The following is an 18,577-nucleotide window of genomic DNA, read 5'->3' on the forward strand; positions in this document are numbered from 1 at the left end:
AGGCCAAGGGAATTTTCAGCCAAGTGTTTCCTAAGGGAGTAAAGTGGGGAAGACACTCTGAACCTTGGCCAGTCCAGCTGCTAATGACATCAACTGGTCCATTCAGCACATGTCCAACGTCAGCCTCCAAAGCCAACAGAAACACTGGCCTGGGGATTTTACTGCCCCGTCATATATAGATTTCTGGCAGGGATTTAGCACAGAGCTCTGAAGTTTCTTCACTTGTGCAGCCATATCAGAAACGCACGAAGGCCCCTTTGCACTACCACACCATGGGTCACGTTTTTTATTTTATTTATTTTATTTTTTGGTTCAGCCTTTCGAGGGTAAAATTCACTACTTACAAAAAATGGCTGCCCACATTGGACATGGTGAAAGAAAAAGGTGGCATAAATGAATTCTTCAGACTGACCTATCTATTCACTCCAAAGAGGATTTTTAATCTTTCTAACCTCACATGTGTTTCTCCCACGCACAGGCATTCAACACATTCATCAGACATGGCCCTGCCTTCAACATCCAGCCTACATATCCCACACACTCCTCCTCTGAGCTCATCAAGCATAAAAAAAGAACAAGAAGAGGGCAGCTAAAAAACAACAGTCACCTCTTGATCCCTAGCCTCTAAGCACCTGCACCTCACACAGTATATGTTCCAGATAATAGAACAGCTGCGTTTATTACTGCTGAAAAATAGTGTCTTAACTCACTTTCATAAACGAGATATAACAAGCTATTGATAGTTTCTAACAGATCACTACCACATGAACACACATTTACTGGGATCTGCTCCCTTCACAAGCGGGCCGCAAAGTCACTCCTCACAATGCACAGAAGGGCTCCTCTGTTAGACTCTTCTGGAAACAGCTACAAATTACTAGAATACATACTGCAGTCAATCCAGCACATACGGAATCTGTGCTAATTCAGCAGTAAACAAGGCCATGTTTTCTGTTACTGCAGCTTCCTCCCTCTCCTATTTAAAACTCAAAAGCTTTGGGGCTGGAGAGAATCTGCATCCACAGCCAAAAAAAAAAAAAAGAAAAGGAACTAAAAATGCACACATGGGACTTCATCTTGTCCTGAAGGTTCAGCAGACAATTTGAATTTCTAGAAGATAAATAACAAAGACAGGCACTTACTGCTATCCGTGTCAGGGATGCCTTGACTGCACTCCATTTGTCTCGTCGTCTGTCTATGATGATGATGAATCCAATGCTGGCAGCCTCCAGACTGCACAACAGAAGAAATAAATATGCTAGGTTACATGAAGATACTCCCATTTCAATGCAATGTACTGCAGTAAGATTCAGGTCTGTTGGATCATCCTCCAAGTCCATTATAAAAATGCAGTGTACAGTGGAGAGAATATTCGGCAGAAATCCACATGAACACAGAAGCCAGCAAATTTTCTCTTTCCAATGTCAGGCTAGCAGCTTACACCAAACATGAATATTTTATTCGCTAAATCTCTCAGCTGCTATCCACTTTGCTGCCAAGTCCAAATGATAAGAATAGTTCAGGATCACAAATTATACTGTGCTACACTGAAGGCAAAAATCTCAGATCTTGCTTTCTCTCCAAATTAGACATCCCACTACAGCCTTCATTCTCCAAGTATGCTGATGTCTGACAGAGGCACTCAGCTCCATGGTGTCAGTATATCCCCACAGCCACCACCTTGCCTTCTCACACGACCCAGGTGTTTTGGTGGACAAAGCAGGATTTGAAGTTTTATATCTCACCGACCTGCAGACGGTTCTAGGGTTGCAAGTATCACTTCAATGTGTTGGCTAAAATAAGCTACTGCTCCTTCTCAGGACTTTTCAAGGAGGCTCTGTGAGGGACTGACTTCATGCTCCATCCCATGTGTGTAAACCTCAAAAATATCCCCCTCCCCCTCCCTCAGAAATCCCTCTCTGGTGTGCTGGACACAGGGGTGCTATTCTCTGCTTTCCAGTTGTCCTCAGAGTTGGAGAGAAATCCTGGGAATCTACAAAAACACTAAGAAAAATGTCCAGGAACTTCCTTATAACAATCATCTCTATACAAGAAAGAGGCAGGCAAAGAGTGTAAGTGTTGCCATAATCAGAAGACACTACAATTAAATATGTAATTATGGATTAAGGTCAAGATCAGTTATATAAAGCATTTCCTTTATCCCTTTTCCATCATACATACAAGCCACATACCAGGAACACCATTTTATTGGGTTATTTTGAGCAAACTCATGTCAATAATCCACCAAGGAGCATCAACAATATCACCAGAGCTTCTGCTGCAGATCTGCAGGATCAAAATCAGCAGCCAAGAAGCAAAAGTTCTGTGCAAGTCTGGGATGCCACGCAAGTGCTCCCAGTGGTTCTTAACAGCACTACAAACATTTGCTGAAGTGCACACTGATATATTTTTTACAGAATTCCTTTGGGAACTATAAAATTCAAAGACAATAGATGACCTTTCCTCTCAAGCAGTGCAATATGCAGCTCTTTACACAGAGAACAGAAAATGTAACTGCAGAAGTGCTTCTAAAGCAGAGATGATAATTCAGCAGCTTATTCCTTTTTATATATACAAATATTCTTCAGTAGACAAATTGGAGTTCTGAAGTTTAAAAAAAAAAGAAGTACAGTGTGATATATATGTGCTTGCTTTAGATTCTTAGACAAAAAAAAAAAAAAAAAAAGATTCAGAAGGTGGCACCAAAGAAATTTTGTGTATTGCAGATTGTTACAGAAAGGGTGTGAGAAACTATTCACAGCCTGGGAGTTTCCAATGCTACTTAAAAATTGCATTATTCTTTAACAAACGCTGATTGAGACCAAAAATTGCTTTGGACATCTGGAGGGTATGGAAGGCCCAGGCAAATCACCCTCAGCCCCCAGCCCGCCAGGCAGCACCTCTGGACAGGCTTCCCATCTCCCACTGGAGACTTGTGGAAGCTCCGGTTTTTCCCTCTGCCTCGACCGCCGATGTTGCTGTCTCATAGATAATGTTCCAGGAATTTTGGTTGTAACTCAAAAAATCAGCAAATTCTTTAAGAAGTTGAAAATCAAAAGCCTCAGGCAGAACCAAAGTGGGACGGGATGAACTTCACCCTTTACCAGCCTTTTATATTTTTGATAGCCGTGCCAATCTTTGAGGATCGTGTCAGGGTGAGAAGAACAGAAATTAATAGGATAATTTCAAATGAATCAATGGATCACCAAAATATGACCTCTACTGTAAAGTAAAAGAGAATGTATTACTGTAATCAGCACCTAATTAAGTCTTCACTGCTCAGACACACAGAATCAATTTGCAACTGCTGAATATCTCTCAGACAATAATTGGATGTATGAGCCAGGCTCAAATCTGAGGCAATTCCATTAAAGTCAGTGATTTACAGCAAAATGACCAACAAAATAAGCATATTTAGCTGAAGATAACAAAATGCTGATGTTGGTCTCAAGAAAAATATTATCCAGCTAAAGCATATTAATAAATACTAGAAAAAGCTGTTTATAAAATTCACAGCTAAGCCACAAGTAACTCTGTCCATAAGCACCAATTCACACAAGCTGCCTGCACATAGAAATTGCCCTGTTTTGCCCATCTGCCTGGTTTGAGAGACTGGCTAAGGGCTTTCTAAAAGGAATGTTTGCACACAGAGGGTTGCAGGCCTAGAAGAATTCAGAATCAGACCCTTACAATCACACCTTGGTAAGCAAACTGCAAAGGAAGTGACTGACAAGACAGCATCTGCCAAAGGCAACAACTGTGATTTAAACAAACACAGAAGTATTTGTGCCAAGTAAAACTTGCCTCTGTGTCTCTGAACTAACTCTTAGGTTTCATTTTTAACAGTCCCTCAAACACGTAGAGAATAAATCACTTAGAAGAGACACGTTTGTCTTTTCTCAAGTACCTTCCCATGATCTAGCAGTTCATTTTTTTGAATGTTCTTCTGCCACAGGGATTTGTAACAGCACAAAAGCATCCAGGCATCAGTTACAATAACAAAAATTAATTTCATAGATAAGAGCTTATGAAATATAGATACAGACAAGAAAATACAAGAGGAGCAGAAAAGGAATTTTCTCATGAAATGAGGCTTGGCAAGAACAGTCATAGGGGAGGGCTGGGGAATAATGAACATATAGGAATAGAAGCACTGCTCACCAGTTGCCACTGCAAATCACACAGCACTGCAGGTCAGTTAAAGAGACAGGCTGAGGAAATAGAAGGTGAAGCAGGTACTGATATACTGGATTTATTCTTGGGTTTAAATACAAGGAAATATCAAAGGAAAGCAGAACTATAACTTGTGTGCATGCTATAAAGATCACACGATCTAAAGGAGAGCAGATCACAGATGAAATGTGAGGGGTTGTCTACATCACCCAGGATCATTCTGGCAGACTGTATGTTGTAAATCCCAATGGCTACAGGTGGCTGATGCAACATGAAGAAGGTCCTGACAAGAGATGTACCTCTGAACACAAAAAAACCTGAAAATAGGCTTGTGAAGCTGGTACACAGCTGGACCTCAGCCTTCTGCAGTGCTTTTTTTTGTTTTTTGTTTTTGTTTTTTTGACTAGACAGGGCTGATTTAAGACCTAAGTTTAGCCAGGGAAACAGAGAGTGTCAGCAAGTGATCTTGTTTCAGTCAGCACACCGAAAAGAAAGGCCATGCCAAGGTCTGAATACTAAGGGATGCACACAAGCAAGTGGCTGAGGGACAGAACCTTGCCAAAATGGCAGCGTCAGTGCAAGCTGATGTCCAGCTGAGACCCCATTCACACACGTATCCAGAAAAAGGCAGTTTGCCTAAAAACACAGACACTGTCAATGATTTCTCAGTGACAGTACTGTAACACACGGCTGGCAAGTAAGGTCCCTTTCCCCGAATGAAATGTTTGTAATTCAGTAAGCTGCTCCATCCCCAGCTCTGAATTCAGGTTAGCCCTTGTACACCGATTTGAGAAGGCCCGAAGATGCCGAATTTCCTGACCTCTTTGGGAATGAGAGGAGAGCATCTGTTTATCAAAGCAGTCTGCTTTAGTTGGAAGAGAACGGAGTTCTGGCTGTAAAGTGAGCAAAAAAGGGCCTACTACAGATATCTACTATAAGCATCCACATATAGAGACATGTATTTGCATATGCCATACCATCCAATGTTTATGCCCTTTCTGTGGGGGACTCTCATGACCAGGTTTTGAAGTAGAAGGAAAATTGATAAGATTACAAAAGTCTCACGGGGCTGATCTGCCATCCTTGAAAGCAGTTCATATTTTAAAGCCTAGAAATGCTATGTTTGCTTACAGCAAAATACTGCATTATGCCACGGCTGAAAAAGCAAATTTACTCAGCAGCTTCAAAGACAAGGTAATGCCTGTGCATCCAAATAACAACACTTGTTATCCACCCTTATCTTTTTAATGTTTTGCCATTATGGGCTTTGAAGACCAGCCATTCCAGAGGAACTTAGGAAGTTACCAACTCACTGAATGATGTCATTTGTGACCACAGACCTTACCTGAACAATAAATCTTATTCTGCAGGATACAGAGATGCAGACACTACAAAAGACAAATATTCTCTCTAGAGCTGTCTGAAAAACTACACCAATTTCTCTGGCTTATGGAGCTATCAACATGGAACTACCTTCTACCCTAAACGAGGGGAACTGCTCTTCAAATGATACTTCATCCTACCTGATTTATGACCATACCCTCTGTAACTCTTCTAGAGTTTGACACTATTCTCTAACCTTTATCCTGTTATTTGATACTTAAACATCCTCCTGAAGAATAAAACAAAATGTGAAGTACTAGCAGCAAGATCACATGCACCAGAAAGCTGTCACAGTACACATCATACAGTAGCATTGAATAAAGTAACAAATGTAGTCCCTTTGCAGCCTGCTGAGATGAAGGAAGGACTCACTCTCTGTGCATGTATCAACCAACTGCAGATTAACAAAGCTGTGCTGCACCCAAACAGGTTCACTATTTATGCACACGAAGATTTGAGTTCTTAGAACTATGCCATAAGTCACCCAACCAAAGCTTGCCACTCAGGTTCTTCCTCTTCTAAATTAATACCTTCATCCCTCAATTCTACACAAAAGATGACAAGTTTCAAATAGAAAATAAAGAAATGTACAGTCAATCTTTCTAAATGCACTACAACAAAAACCAGAAAACCCCTTGGATAACTGGTGTGATCCTGACTGTGTGATCTCTGATTGAACCTAAGAGGGAGATCAATGCTCTGTTACACAGAAAAGGTAGGTTCACATTCCAGCCTGTCGCTGACTCTGAACAGGTAATTCAAATCAAACTGATACTCACTTACTCAACACAAATTCTGGTGAGCTTGTCTGTAGTGTAAGATACTACCTGTGCATACCTTACCATCTAAAAATGGTGTCTTGCAGTTCTCATGACCTGTTAAGTCTTAAGAATTCATTCACTGCTCATTGCTTTGGTGTTCACCAGGTGATGTGGCTGAGGAAGCATGAAGTATTTCTGTCCATCAGGCTGACAATGTAATGCGTCACTTCTCCAAAATATGACGCTACTGGGAATCGCTGTAGCATATCAAATACAAAGAATCAGCAAACTAGCTACTATTGCTGCTTTATTAATCCCTGAAGATGGTGATCCAATTATAAAGCTAGTAAAGAAATAAAAGAGTTTCTCCTGATAGAACAAAGGACCTACAGAGTTCAGTGAAACAATGAAGCTGTTAAACTCACAGTGTGTGGTTTCTCTCAGCTTGCTTTGGCAACTCCATAGGAGAAACACATGTAGGTGGAGCTGGAAAACTTCTTACCTAAACTTGAAGGAGGCACGTTTTCCCCTCATCATCCTCTAAGCACCTTTATATATGAGACCACAGGAAATAATAAATCCCTGCTGTGCTTCTAACTAGCACAAACAGCCATGGTCCAGAGACAGGATCAGGGGACTGCAAAAATATTAAGCTCCCTTTTTGAATAAACAAAAAGTAATTCAGCAGCCATGCCTTAGCCTGTTTCCTCAGAGTAGTAGAAGTGAGTTTGTTTTAATCACTTGCACAGCTGCAGGCAAACAGCAAAGAAAACATCCTAGTAGAGCAGATTCCCAATAAACAAAGCACCAGAAAGCACAAGGTGCTGCCAGAACCCTGTCAACAAGGCACCCACCTCTCATTCCCACCTTCCTTCAGTGACTCGCTGGTAGTTGTTCCATGAGAGCACTATCTCTGCTATTTTTCATTCTTTCACTATGATAAGGCTTTCAATATGTCTGCTCCCGAGAACACAACCCACACACAGCCCTCAGCTTGTTTGACATGTCCCTAAGCCAGCCAACCACAAGGTCACAGATTCTCATTCCCAACAACATTTCCCATCTTCTGCAGCCCTCCCTGTATGACACTTGGTAAACTTAGAGCATGATGCCTGTGCTGTTAACTTTGCTCATCTGCCTATATATCCTATGCAATTCCAAGCCCTGGCTTGTAGGCTGTCATGAAATAAACTGTATGTTTATACAAAGAAAACAAAAACAAAAACCTTTGCACTTCCATTTCCTGGGGCGGAGGGAGAGAGATTCTCATCAGATGCATTTTCACCAACATTTGGTATTAACAATTGTTCAAGTGAAGCTAGCCTGCCCAGTCAGAGCTTGGTATATTCCTTGGGCAATGTCAAGAAATCTCTTCTTTGAAGGACAGAGACATGAGATAGATTAACATTATATGCCTTTCTACAGTGCCTGTTGCTTGAACAAAGACTCTCCTCTCTTCTCACACAGATACACACAGAACAAACAGTAACAGGCCCTATGTAAGCTTAGCTCTTTCCAGATCCCTTCACTTGTTAAATTTTGTGTCCCCAAGTGTTATCACAAATAGCCCCAATTTCGATCTGCTACTTTTAAGGCTACCTTTCAGATCTTTGCATCCTCTCACCCAGTTAAAGCCCTGAACAGAAAACCTGTTTTGTGTGCAGATTTCTTTCCCATGCAAATGATATAAGTGGTTCCCAGGGCTTCTTGCATACAATCATTTGTATCATCCTGGCTGGATGGATGCAGAATTGCTGGCAGATACCGGTAGCACCACTAAGAGTAGTGAGCCATTGAAGAAGCAAAGCTCTCTTGGAAACAAACAGGCATTTATGCTTAGTCTTACCTGGGAATGCTGGTTAGGTACGTGACCACATTCAGAAAATCCTCATCAGGTATTTCACTGAATCCTGCAAACTCTGGGAAGGTAATAATTGGTGCTCCATCCTTCCCTCTTCCTCCTGTGAAAGAAAGATTGTAAATAGATTAGAGAGCAATTTTATATCATGGGACAAACTGGTCAGTAAACATTGGCACATCGCTCACTAAAAAACATCCAGATCCTGTATACACAAGATAAAGGAGCTCTAACAATCATCTGGAAGTGTTCAAGGCCAGGCCAGATGAGGTTTTGAGCACCTGATCTGCTGGAAGGTGCCCCTGCCCATGGCAGCGGGGTTGGAACCACTTCATCTTTAAGGTCTCCTCCAACTCAAACCGTTCCATAATTCTATGGCCTTCCTATTTGGTACTACAACTCACCATAGCTTTATTACGCCATTTTACTCCACATGAGATTCTAACCTCAAATCCAGTTTTTTCCATGAATGTTCTGCATAATTTGATTAATTATTTTCTTCGATTATTTTGTTTTCTATTTCCAAGTAATTTCTTGTGATAACATTACAACATTTCCCTATATATTTGTACAACATTTTTGACACCTTCTACATATGAAGGAAACAAAGCGAGAGAGCAAACAAACACTGAATACATTTGTATAACTCGTGACACAGGCTGAAAATCAGTCTAGTCTTAGTTTGTTCTTTGTTAAGAACATGCTCAAAGTACTGAGAATATTTAATGAGGACTACTTTCCTTCCTTGTTTCTTTACATCAATCTTCATTACATATGACATGAAAGTCATAGGCAGCAAAGTCAAGAAGAGCTCCTACCTGAAAGACTTCCTGATCCAAACATCTTGATTCAAACATCATGAGACCTAAGTAACCATGGAGTTGAATGCTTTGTAACAGGGCAGTTCTCCTGACCCAATGCTCAGCAATAGGAGATGCTGTAGTACACAGCATAAATCCTGTTTACTCACAGGACCAGTCCTAATTTGATTCTGATATCAAACCTGGGCATCACTTGTGCCACAGCAGAGTTAACAGGACTTTTCTCACCAGCTTGGACTCAAAGCATAGCATAGGCAAATAAGGGAGTAGCACATAATGGAGTACAAATCAATCAATATATATATACATATATTTCAAACAAGCGTCTTATGCTGCTCAGACAGGGCATTAAGGATACAATATTGCTTTTCACTGAGTCTTTCTCCACTTTCTGCAATCTCTGAATAAGCCCTTCTGTTTTTCAGCTGGCCAAAGCCTTTCCTACAAACTCAACAATGAGCGCAGACCTGCAGCACAGAGCTTTCCTAGTCATTTATCACTCACAGTAGTTTTGCCCAAAGAAAGGCCATGCTTTGGGTTTCCCTTTAGCGAAGGACAAGCTGTGAAACTGACACAAAAATCAGTGCGCTTTGTTAAGGAAGTTATTCAGTACATTGTCCCATAAGGAGCATAAGGAGGAAGCAGAACCTCATGGAAAAAATACAAACCCTCACTGCTTTAAAGTATCCTCCAAATCCAAGTCTGCTTCCACAGACCACTGCTTTTCCCTTTTGTTAACCACAGCTGATGCCACAAACCAGCTCTTCCTGCTCCTGTCTGGTGGCCACTGCAAAGATACGCTCCACTGATTCCCAGCTCTTTCCACGCAGAGTTCCTTACTAGTCCTGATCCTGCCTCTGCCCAACCCTCCCACTCAGCTGGATTCTGTCATCCACCCATGGAGAGCTGGGATGCTGAGGAACATAATGTTTGGATGAAATAGGTGCAAAAACTCTGTTTTATTAAACAGCTGGTATGAACACTCTCCATCCTCCCCCACTACACTGCCTACAACAAGCCTTTACCTTTAACTCATTAATCCATACTTTTTTCCTACAGAACCTGGAAAAAAGAAAGTGGATCCTCCGTACTGCTCTGCAGCTTTATATTAGTCATGGATCCTGCTGCTGTTCATTTAATAGAACTAGCTCGATTCTGCCACTGTTGGACAGCCAACCAGCTTTTTCCTTTATTATTAAAACAGCTTTTCTCATTCAGTCCGAGAAAATCTCCTTAAAATTCTGAACATGGAAACTCTTTTCTTCCTTGACTTCTTGTGAAGTGTTACCTTGTCAGAACAATGCTTTTTGACACCATTTTTCTCTCTGAAAGTCAAATATGACTTTTAGTTACAAGTAAAAATGATTCAGTTATGTTAAATAACCCAACAAACTCACCCTGCTAGGGAGAAAACAGGCCTACAGCAGTTCAAGTGGCATTCAGCCAAAACACTGGGAAAAAAACATTACCATTCACACTGCATTGGACCAATTTCAAATTCTGTACAGAGCCACAGTCTCCACATTGATCTGGGAAGGGGTAAGTGCTGATGCCTGACTCATCGGCCTCAAGGCACACATGCTGCATGATCTGCAGTCAGTGTTGGTGCAGAATACACTGTCAGGGAAAAATTAGTCAAGAGTTTCCCATAAGTCAGACCGTTTGCAGCAGCCAAGAGATCAGGACCTCCAGCCAGCGCCAGTCAGGTTTGTTACAGATACTTACTGACACCTCCTGGGCACGAACAGTAACCGCCAGAAATACAAAGCAGGACGCTTGGCTGCTCTGACTCTTCGTGCAGAGTTCGGTGCGCTCCATGATATTCAACACCTGGTTCCTGGGCACCGTGTTTTGCTACTCAGGTATTTCAGAAACGTAAATATTCTCTTAAAATGTGGGAAATGTAATAACCTGAAATATGAAGGCTAAAGCAGAAATACTTGCATCTGGAGAACAAAGTAAAGGTTCCCCTAGATCATCTCCTTCAAGCACCCGATAGTTTCGTTTACCTGCAGTCACACTCACAATTTGTATAAACCACAAGTTTCTCCTGGCACTTATGACACTGCCCACAGAGGTGGTGATGCTCTCTCTGTCCCTGGAGACACTCGAGGTCAGGCTGGATGGGGCTCTGAGTACCTGATGGAGCTGTACGTGTCCCTGTTCATTGCAGAGGAGCTGAACTACATGGCCTTTAAAGGTTCCTTCCAACTCAAAAGATTCTATGATTCAAATGTCCTTTATGTCCCTTTTATCTTCTTGTTCTTCTTGTTCTTTTACACCCACGTTCACTTCTGAGTTCCTCTAGCCTCTTTTTGCTGAATTAGATAAGAGAGGGTGATGAGGCATACTAAGTATGTGGGCATATATTTTTGTCACAGGGTCTTCTCCTATAATAAGCCATCTGCAGCACAACCTTAAGAGTTCTTGGGCCCCCATCTCACTCTCTGAAGTTAAGCTATCGCCTACTGCTACAACTAAGACAGAAGAATGCTCAAAAAGTTCTTTAATATAGCTGTATTTCAAATAAAGATAGGAAGCTCTCAGTTCCTGTTACACTACCATACTACCGAATGAGAGTGAAATTTGAGGAGGATTTGTAATGGAAAATTCTTAAACATTATCATAGAGAAAAAGCAGGAATGCCCAAAGTGCTGGGGGACAAGTCATAATGCGAATATTAAGAACAGGTCCCTCTCACATCTAAATCTGGAGCATTTGTAGGGAAAACAATCCATATCCAGTTATACAGATGAAGTAGAAGCTACTTATACATCAAGGGTATCTAAAATGCTCTCTTTTCAATGAGAAGAGTTCCGTGCCTTTTTTTTCCCCTGACATCAAACCAAGATTGCTGCAGTATGCAAATTTCTGCAGAACTGGCAAGATGCAGCCCCTTCTTTTTCCCTGAGCCATCATTACTCCTTGTTCTGGGCAGTTGTCAAGAGATTTCTTCCCATTCTTGAAATACTGCTGCTGGCTCTTCAACGCTTTGGCAGGGGACACAAATTAAAAACCAGCAGGGACAGTCTTCACTGAGTTCCACAGCCATTAGGATTGAGCACATGGAATTCGGTCGAAAGGCTCTGTATAGAGTCACTGTTTTTGCCAGGATCGTGTCTAAAACTCATGCTTCTACACATCACTAGAGAGGAAAAAAACCCTAATTGCTGACCAGAAAATTTTACAATTCATTACTAAGGCAGCCAAGGATAGAACGAGCTCCAACAGGTCCACTGAAGGGCAACAGAGAAACTCCTCTCAAAACAAGAAAAAGGCATTTGAAGTAGAAAGTAAAGGCAGAAGGAGGAAGACTGAAAAGAAGCACTAAGCAGAATGAAACATGAAGGCAGCATAAAGCTGAGCGGAATTACACTATGGCTAGCCGGGGCACGTCCATACCATTCAGCAGTGTCTGTGCAACAAAGTAAGGGGGCCAAGGACTGCCAGGAGCATTGGAGATTGACAAAAAGCCAAAGCAACGTGAGGCATGAGCTGAGCTCACATGCTGCATGGGAGGAGCAGGCTATAATAGCTTGAGTTTGGTACAGTCAGAGGAGATACACTGAACAAAGAGACAGCAGCACAGCTGGGCCTGGCAGCTGTCTTCAGGCAATGCACAGGCCTCTGTCTTGCCTACCTGCAGCAGCTCCGGGCACCATTAGATGCCACCCTGTAGCTCTCTTGGAGCACTCAGCCTCCTCCAGCACCTGGCAGCCCCAGACGCTGGCTGCAGGCCAAGGACAGAGGAGCCGGTGACAGTGAAGGGCGCCTTTGCACACAGCAGCAACCAGTGCTGGAGGTTCAGCTGGCAGGAGGGGGGTGAGAGGAGGTTCAGGGCCATCCTCAGGCTGAACTCACGCCAGGCTCACTCCTGACCCCGCCCTGAGGACACCAGGCCCCCACTGGCAGCTGCCCATCACTGCTGCTCACAGTCACATCCAGGCTGCTGTCAGAGCTGGTCCCAGACTTGTCAGTAAAGACTCACCTATCCCTGAGCACAATACATGCTGCCACTCATCAATTCATCAACTTCCCTCAAGAGGTTCAGCTTCTTTTTGCTCTCTACCTCTGCAGGTAGCCAGAATCCTGCCTCACAGGATTCTCTCCTTCTCTCCTCTTCCTGTGCACTTTCCTTATTTTGTTCCCCATCTTGCTCCGTGTTTTTCCTATTCCCTTGTGGTTTAAGGGCAAAGGGACAGGAAGAACCTGGGTGACAGCACAGAAGTACACAGCAAATGTGGAAGGGAAAAAAGTAGGAGGGATGGCATATAAACTGAATAAAGGGACTGCAAGGCATGGGGTCCAGGGCCCAGGTACACAGCACAGAGTCCCAGTTGCCCCTATTAGATATTTTTCAAGTTCTTAAGACAAATTTGTAAATCACAGGACACAGTAACACCTAAGTGTCAGTGCATCCTGGTTAGCTATTACAATGAACGTGAGGCCAGAATTCAGCTGCAGCAATAAAATAGCTGAAGCATTTTAGAGCAAGAATATGCATGAGGGATAATAGGATGTGGCAGCAAAGTTTAATTTTTTCTTAGCAGTATGAAGGGTGTGATTGACAAATGAGGTGTGAGTGCTGCATTCTGAGAGCTCACACAGCTGGAGTTGCATGTTGGGATGACAGATGTAATAGCAACAAGCAGTTATAATTACAGGCTAAGTTCCCGGACACAGCTGGGGTCCTACAAAGTCAAGCACCCCCCATTTCTGTTTCACCTATGATTTCCAACCAGGCACCAAGTAAAGGAAGGGTTTAGATGCTTATGGGATACATTCAAGTCCCATTCCACATCAAGAAGCTCTTTTTGTAATAGTAACAGCTAGACTCGTGATTTCTAACCATGTATTACCAAGTATTCTGAATCCCTTGGGAAAATAAAACAAAATGGAAAAAAATAATAATAATACAGGCTATCAGCAGGAAGAGTTTCAAAAGTCTGGCTGCAGTGCACACGTCCCCAGCCAGCCACAGACACCAACTCATCAGTTAATATTGCAGTTTTCTTTCAAACTTTGCTGATGTGCAGCCAAACTACTTTTGTTTGCCCACATGCAGAAAGCTCCCTTAGTCATAGCAGAGCTGAGTACAAGTCATCTTGTGGTCAGATAGATGAAGGGTTCAGTCATGTCTTGGCTGAATTTTCTCTGCCTAGGTCAGGCTTGCTTTTTCCGTGCTCTGGAATAGCTTTTGTTTTGTTTCTCAGCGTCCATTAAGGGTTGTGAATGCTGAATTTCTCACTGAAGTTGAACCATACTTCCTGGGTTTAGATTTTCAGACAAGCTCCAAATGGTCCTTTCAGCAGGGTCAGGCCAGGTTTTCCAAAAAGCTCAGTTTGAGCAGGAAGCAGATGGCCAAATGCCCTCCAGGCTTTGGAAATAAACTGGCTTTAGAGTCAGTTACCAATCAGCTGGAGTGCACTGATTTAGCAGAACAGAAAGCAAATGAATGTCTGCTAACACATTTCATGATAGCTTGTCTAATAAATTTGTGTTTTATCAACATGATCCATTATTGCTGCGACTGGCAGATTAGGCTCTTAGAGTGATTAGAGATAAGAACAGACTGTGAAGCTGCAGATAAAAAGGAGTTTGATATTAGTTCATAAGAGCAGGTTAGTAGAGTGGGTTATTAGTCCATCAGCAGGACAGGAAGAGTATTTTACCAGAGGTCTCCATTCTTCAGTAAAAACTGGTTTAGGTCAGGAAAAGAATGACTTCTTAGCACTACCCAGCCCTGTGGTATCGTACCCTTAACAGCTACAGTAACACAAACATTGCTGTTTAGGTGTGCAAAGCACTCCTATGTTGTCACAGCTGTAATCCCATAACTGAGAGATCGTTTTTCAGGGTAAGGAAAGAGGCAGCAGTGGTTTCAAAACTGGAATTTAACCACAAGAGCCAGCACTCTCACTACATCTCAGAAGCTCAGCAAGGCTAGATCAGCAGATGGAAGAGGTGACCGAAGTAGAGCTACGTGATCAAGGACCTTTTCACACTACAGCCTCTTCCATGACCATGGCAGTCCTGCAAAGAACACTGGGAGTGTTTCCCTTTTCTTGGCAAGGACAGAACAGTACTAACCAAGATGTCAGTCTGGTAGCTAAAGGACCAGGACACACAGAATGCTCTCAGTGTCCAATACATTCATTGTAACTAGACAGTGACATAATCAAACATCAGATTTATTAGCTAGCTGCATAGCTCCCATCAACTGCTTTACAATAAGACAGCCAGATCCTCTTCCAAGAAGTTTTTATGCAGCAGTAGTTGAGGAAAGTACTTCTAAGGAATCATGTCCAGAGGAAAAAATGAGCCTTTGGTTTAAATCGTTCTACTCTCTTCTCTGCTTTTCTGCACAGGAATATCATGATTTCATTAACCCTGACCTCATCTGCCAGCTGTTAAGAAAAAGCTGATATTAACCAAAATCATTAGCTAGAAACAAACTCTGTAAAAGTCGACTAGTGATTCTCATTATCACTGGACAGATGGATCTGAGGGCTACAGGACTGGACAGGAGAGCTCAAAAGTGCCAGAGGCTGTGCTGTGGCACAAACTGGACTGGCATTGCTAACATCACTGAGCTCTGCATGTGCATGCCTGGCAGAGGTATCAGATGCTCTCTGGTGGTTGCAGCCTAAGTCAAAGAAATATTCCCACGTATTATAAAACATAATAGACCACTTTTATAAAACTATTCAGTAAAGTTCATGATCCAGCAGCCCAAAACAGTCTGCAGGCAATCAGGGAGTGCCTTCCTGCCTACTGTGATGAGAGTAAAGAGCAGAGAGTTTTATCACAGAATGGCTACTGAGCTGCAGTGTGACAGCATGGAAGACCAGGAAATAAGCAACATATCAGGAGATTTTCGGTCTCCATGTAAGAAAGCACCAAAATGAAGCACCAAAATATTTGTGGTTGCTCGTGCACAATGAAAAGCAGCGTGCTGTGAGGAAAAAGAACAGTTACACAACAGAAAAAAAATAACAGAATATGAGGTAATTATGTGTGAATTAATTTAGTAAGTGAGGCAGGAGAGCAGCCAGATTTGTTTTCACTCAATGAAAAACAAACAAACAAATCAAAACACCAGAATCTCATTTTGCTGCCGGAAAAAACAGGTAACCCTTAGAGAAATGTGTTTTTAGAAGTATGTCTATTTCTGGCTTTGGCTAAATCTCAGTTTGCAGCAAAGGGACAAAAAGGAATATTTCTGTTCTTACATTTTTCTCAGCCCACCAGTGGTCAGCAGCCATACAATACTGGGCAAAAGAAACTTCTGAGCAGGTTATGTCCTGTAAAGGGCTGCCGCAGGCATTTCAGAGACTTCAGCAGGGGCACCTGGGTTTCCAAATATAGCTGTAAACTTCTTAATTTCTAAAAAGACTTCAGTCTTAACTGTGCTGCCCTGTTTCTTATCAGGGTATTATTTCTGGACTGCACAGATAAGAATTTAGGTTAACCTAAGAAATCTACAAATAGGATTATTTACGTAGGTGGAATGTGAGAGGCTTTTGGTCTCTGTTACGCGTATTTGCATGCTGATTCCTCTCAGCCCCTGCCATCCCTGAAAAATTATCTTCAAGAGTGTTGAAGTACCTTAGGATTAAACAGTTTTATTTAAACCTCTTTCTAACCACTTCTAAGAATAAAAGAAGCAGATCAATGGGAAGAGTTGGATTTGCTATAATAGCATGAGAATACAGGCACTGCTGAGATGATATGTCCATAAGGCTTTTTTCTTTCTTTAATACATATTTACCCCTTGCATTTCTGTGGCATGTTGAATGTTACTAGCTGGAACTAGAAATGGATTTTTCTTCCTCGAGTGAGGCACTTTCCACCAGTTGCTCATTCCATGCCAGGCACAGTTTTTATTACTGTTCTTAAATGTTACAAGCTAATGGAGATTAAGAAAAGTGGTCCTCTGTACATTTACCAGATAGACATTGCACATGAGGCACTGAATTCCTAATATGCCATGCTTTTTACACCAATATAAACATTTTCAGACACTTGAGTCTCAGTTAAATCAAAGGCCTTGAAAACAATATTGGTTTGAATAGCTTTATGTGTTTGGTGAGTGGAAAAAGCAAGCAGAGCATTCTAGAGAGACCCCTTGATAAGTGTTTTCTTGCTTACGACGAGCAGAAAAATAGCCCAGTCGTGATCTGGCTGAAGCCATTATTGAGCCCAAAAAGGAGCTGAACAATGAATGATTAGATCTCCCCACTTCCTTCCTTGTATTTAGAATACTTTACAGTCAGTTTAACACTAATAAAAGGGATGTGAACAGCATTCCTGATGAAGTTCTTTACGATAACTGGTTTCAAATTTGACAACAGACCCCACATTAGGAAATTCTCATCTCCCACTCAGTCATTTCTGCAGTGAAGCATAAAGCATAGCATAAAGCAGAAGGTGCTCCCAGCTTTTCCTGAGCTCCTGCTCCTTCTGTGACCTTGCATGGGATCTGTGCACTTCACAGCAATACCAGCTTACTCGCTATCCTCTACAGCAGAGATGTCCAACCCACTGCCTGCAAATCTGTTCATGTAACATTAGGCCAGGATTTCAGTCGGCAGCTTGGAGTGTCCTTAACAGTGCAAGATGCAGTAGGGATTGGGCCTGCTGAGCTGATCATCTGCAGAGCTGTGTCTGTGTACTCTGTACTGTGTACCCAGTGTTCCTCTCCACTAGAGAGGAACAGGCTGTCCAACAATACCTTATGACCATCTGAGTATTTTGTGGAAACTGATGATAATTTACTGTGTGTCTATGGGGAAGAAGAAAGGCAAATTCTCAGTTTCCTTATTTGCAGAACAGGCAGAGACAAAAGGAGTTGCCAGAGACCCTGAAGTCAGCATTTAAAAATGTATAAAGAAGCCATTTTAGGACCCAGTTAAGGATTTCTCTTCTGCAGTAGCCAAAGTGTGTTAAATAATTTGGCAGATATTTCAGTATCAGCTATTTCTCTGGGGCAGAAACTGCGTCACTTTGTGTGATTGCAAACTTCAAGCAAACAAAGGATTATGGAATAATCAAATCTTTAAAAGATTAGAACCTTACACTATAGAAATGAATCATTTCCAAAACAAAGGCAAATGAGGAAGAGGGGGAAGGACATGAATAACTCCCTGATAAACCAAAACTTTTCCCACAAACAGCATGCTTGGACATTGTGCAAATTCTTGTACAAAAAGGTTTATTTATTTTCTTACCATTGTGAAAAGCACAGAAAATTAACTTGTCTCAAAAAAAGAGACACAGTAGGCTGGCATTTATCAGTTCTATGAACTGTAAGGGTCTGATTATGACAGGCCTTTTCACTGGCAATATAGAACTGCTATTGTGACTGCTGTGCAGAACTGAATAGTAACAGTCAGTATGACAGATTCCAGCACATTTCCAAGAGAATCCCAGAATGTAATTATGAGAAACTTCTTACCTGACAAGATAGCAAATTGTCTGTGTAGCTGTTCTATTATATCCACTGCAACCAGCGGCCGTATCTCCTGCTGCATGATTTCATCTGCACAGGTGAAAACAGAAATCTCCAGTGAGTTAATGAA

General features: G+C 42.0%; 1 protein-coding gene across 3 annotated transcripts in view; it reads right to left on the reverse strand.

Moving 5' to 3' along the window:
- MCF2L2 (MCF.2 cell line derived transforming sequence-like 2) overlaps positions 1-18,577 on the reverse strand; it is a 114,404-nt gene that overhangs the window by 88,784 nt on the left and 7,043 nt on the right. For all 3 annotated transcript variants that reach the window (XM_042820274.1, XM_042820276.1, XM_042820275.1), the window contains exons 2-4: positions 18,454-18,537; positions 8,164-8,278; positions 1,143-1,233 (exon numbers count right to left, since the gene is read on the reverse strand). In XM_042820274.1, the coding sequence (XP_042676208.1) occupies positions 1,143-1,233; positions 8,164-8,278; positions 18,454-18,529 (282 nt within the window). In that variant the 5' untranslated portion in view covers positions 18,530-18,537. The remainder of the gene's footprint in view (positions 1-1,142; positions 1,234-8,163; positions 8,279-18,453; positions 18,538-18,577) is intronic.

This window comes from Centrocercus urophasianus, unplaced genomic scaffold (genome assembly GCF_019232065.1).
Source record: "Centrocercus urophasianus isolate 14NV4802_14NV808 unplaced genomic scaffold, USGS_Curo_1.0 seq_19, whole genome shotgun sequence".
Lineage (NCBI taxonomy): Eukaryota > Metazoa > Chordata > Aves > Galliformes > Phasianidae > Centrocercus > Centrocercus urophasianus.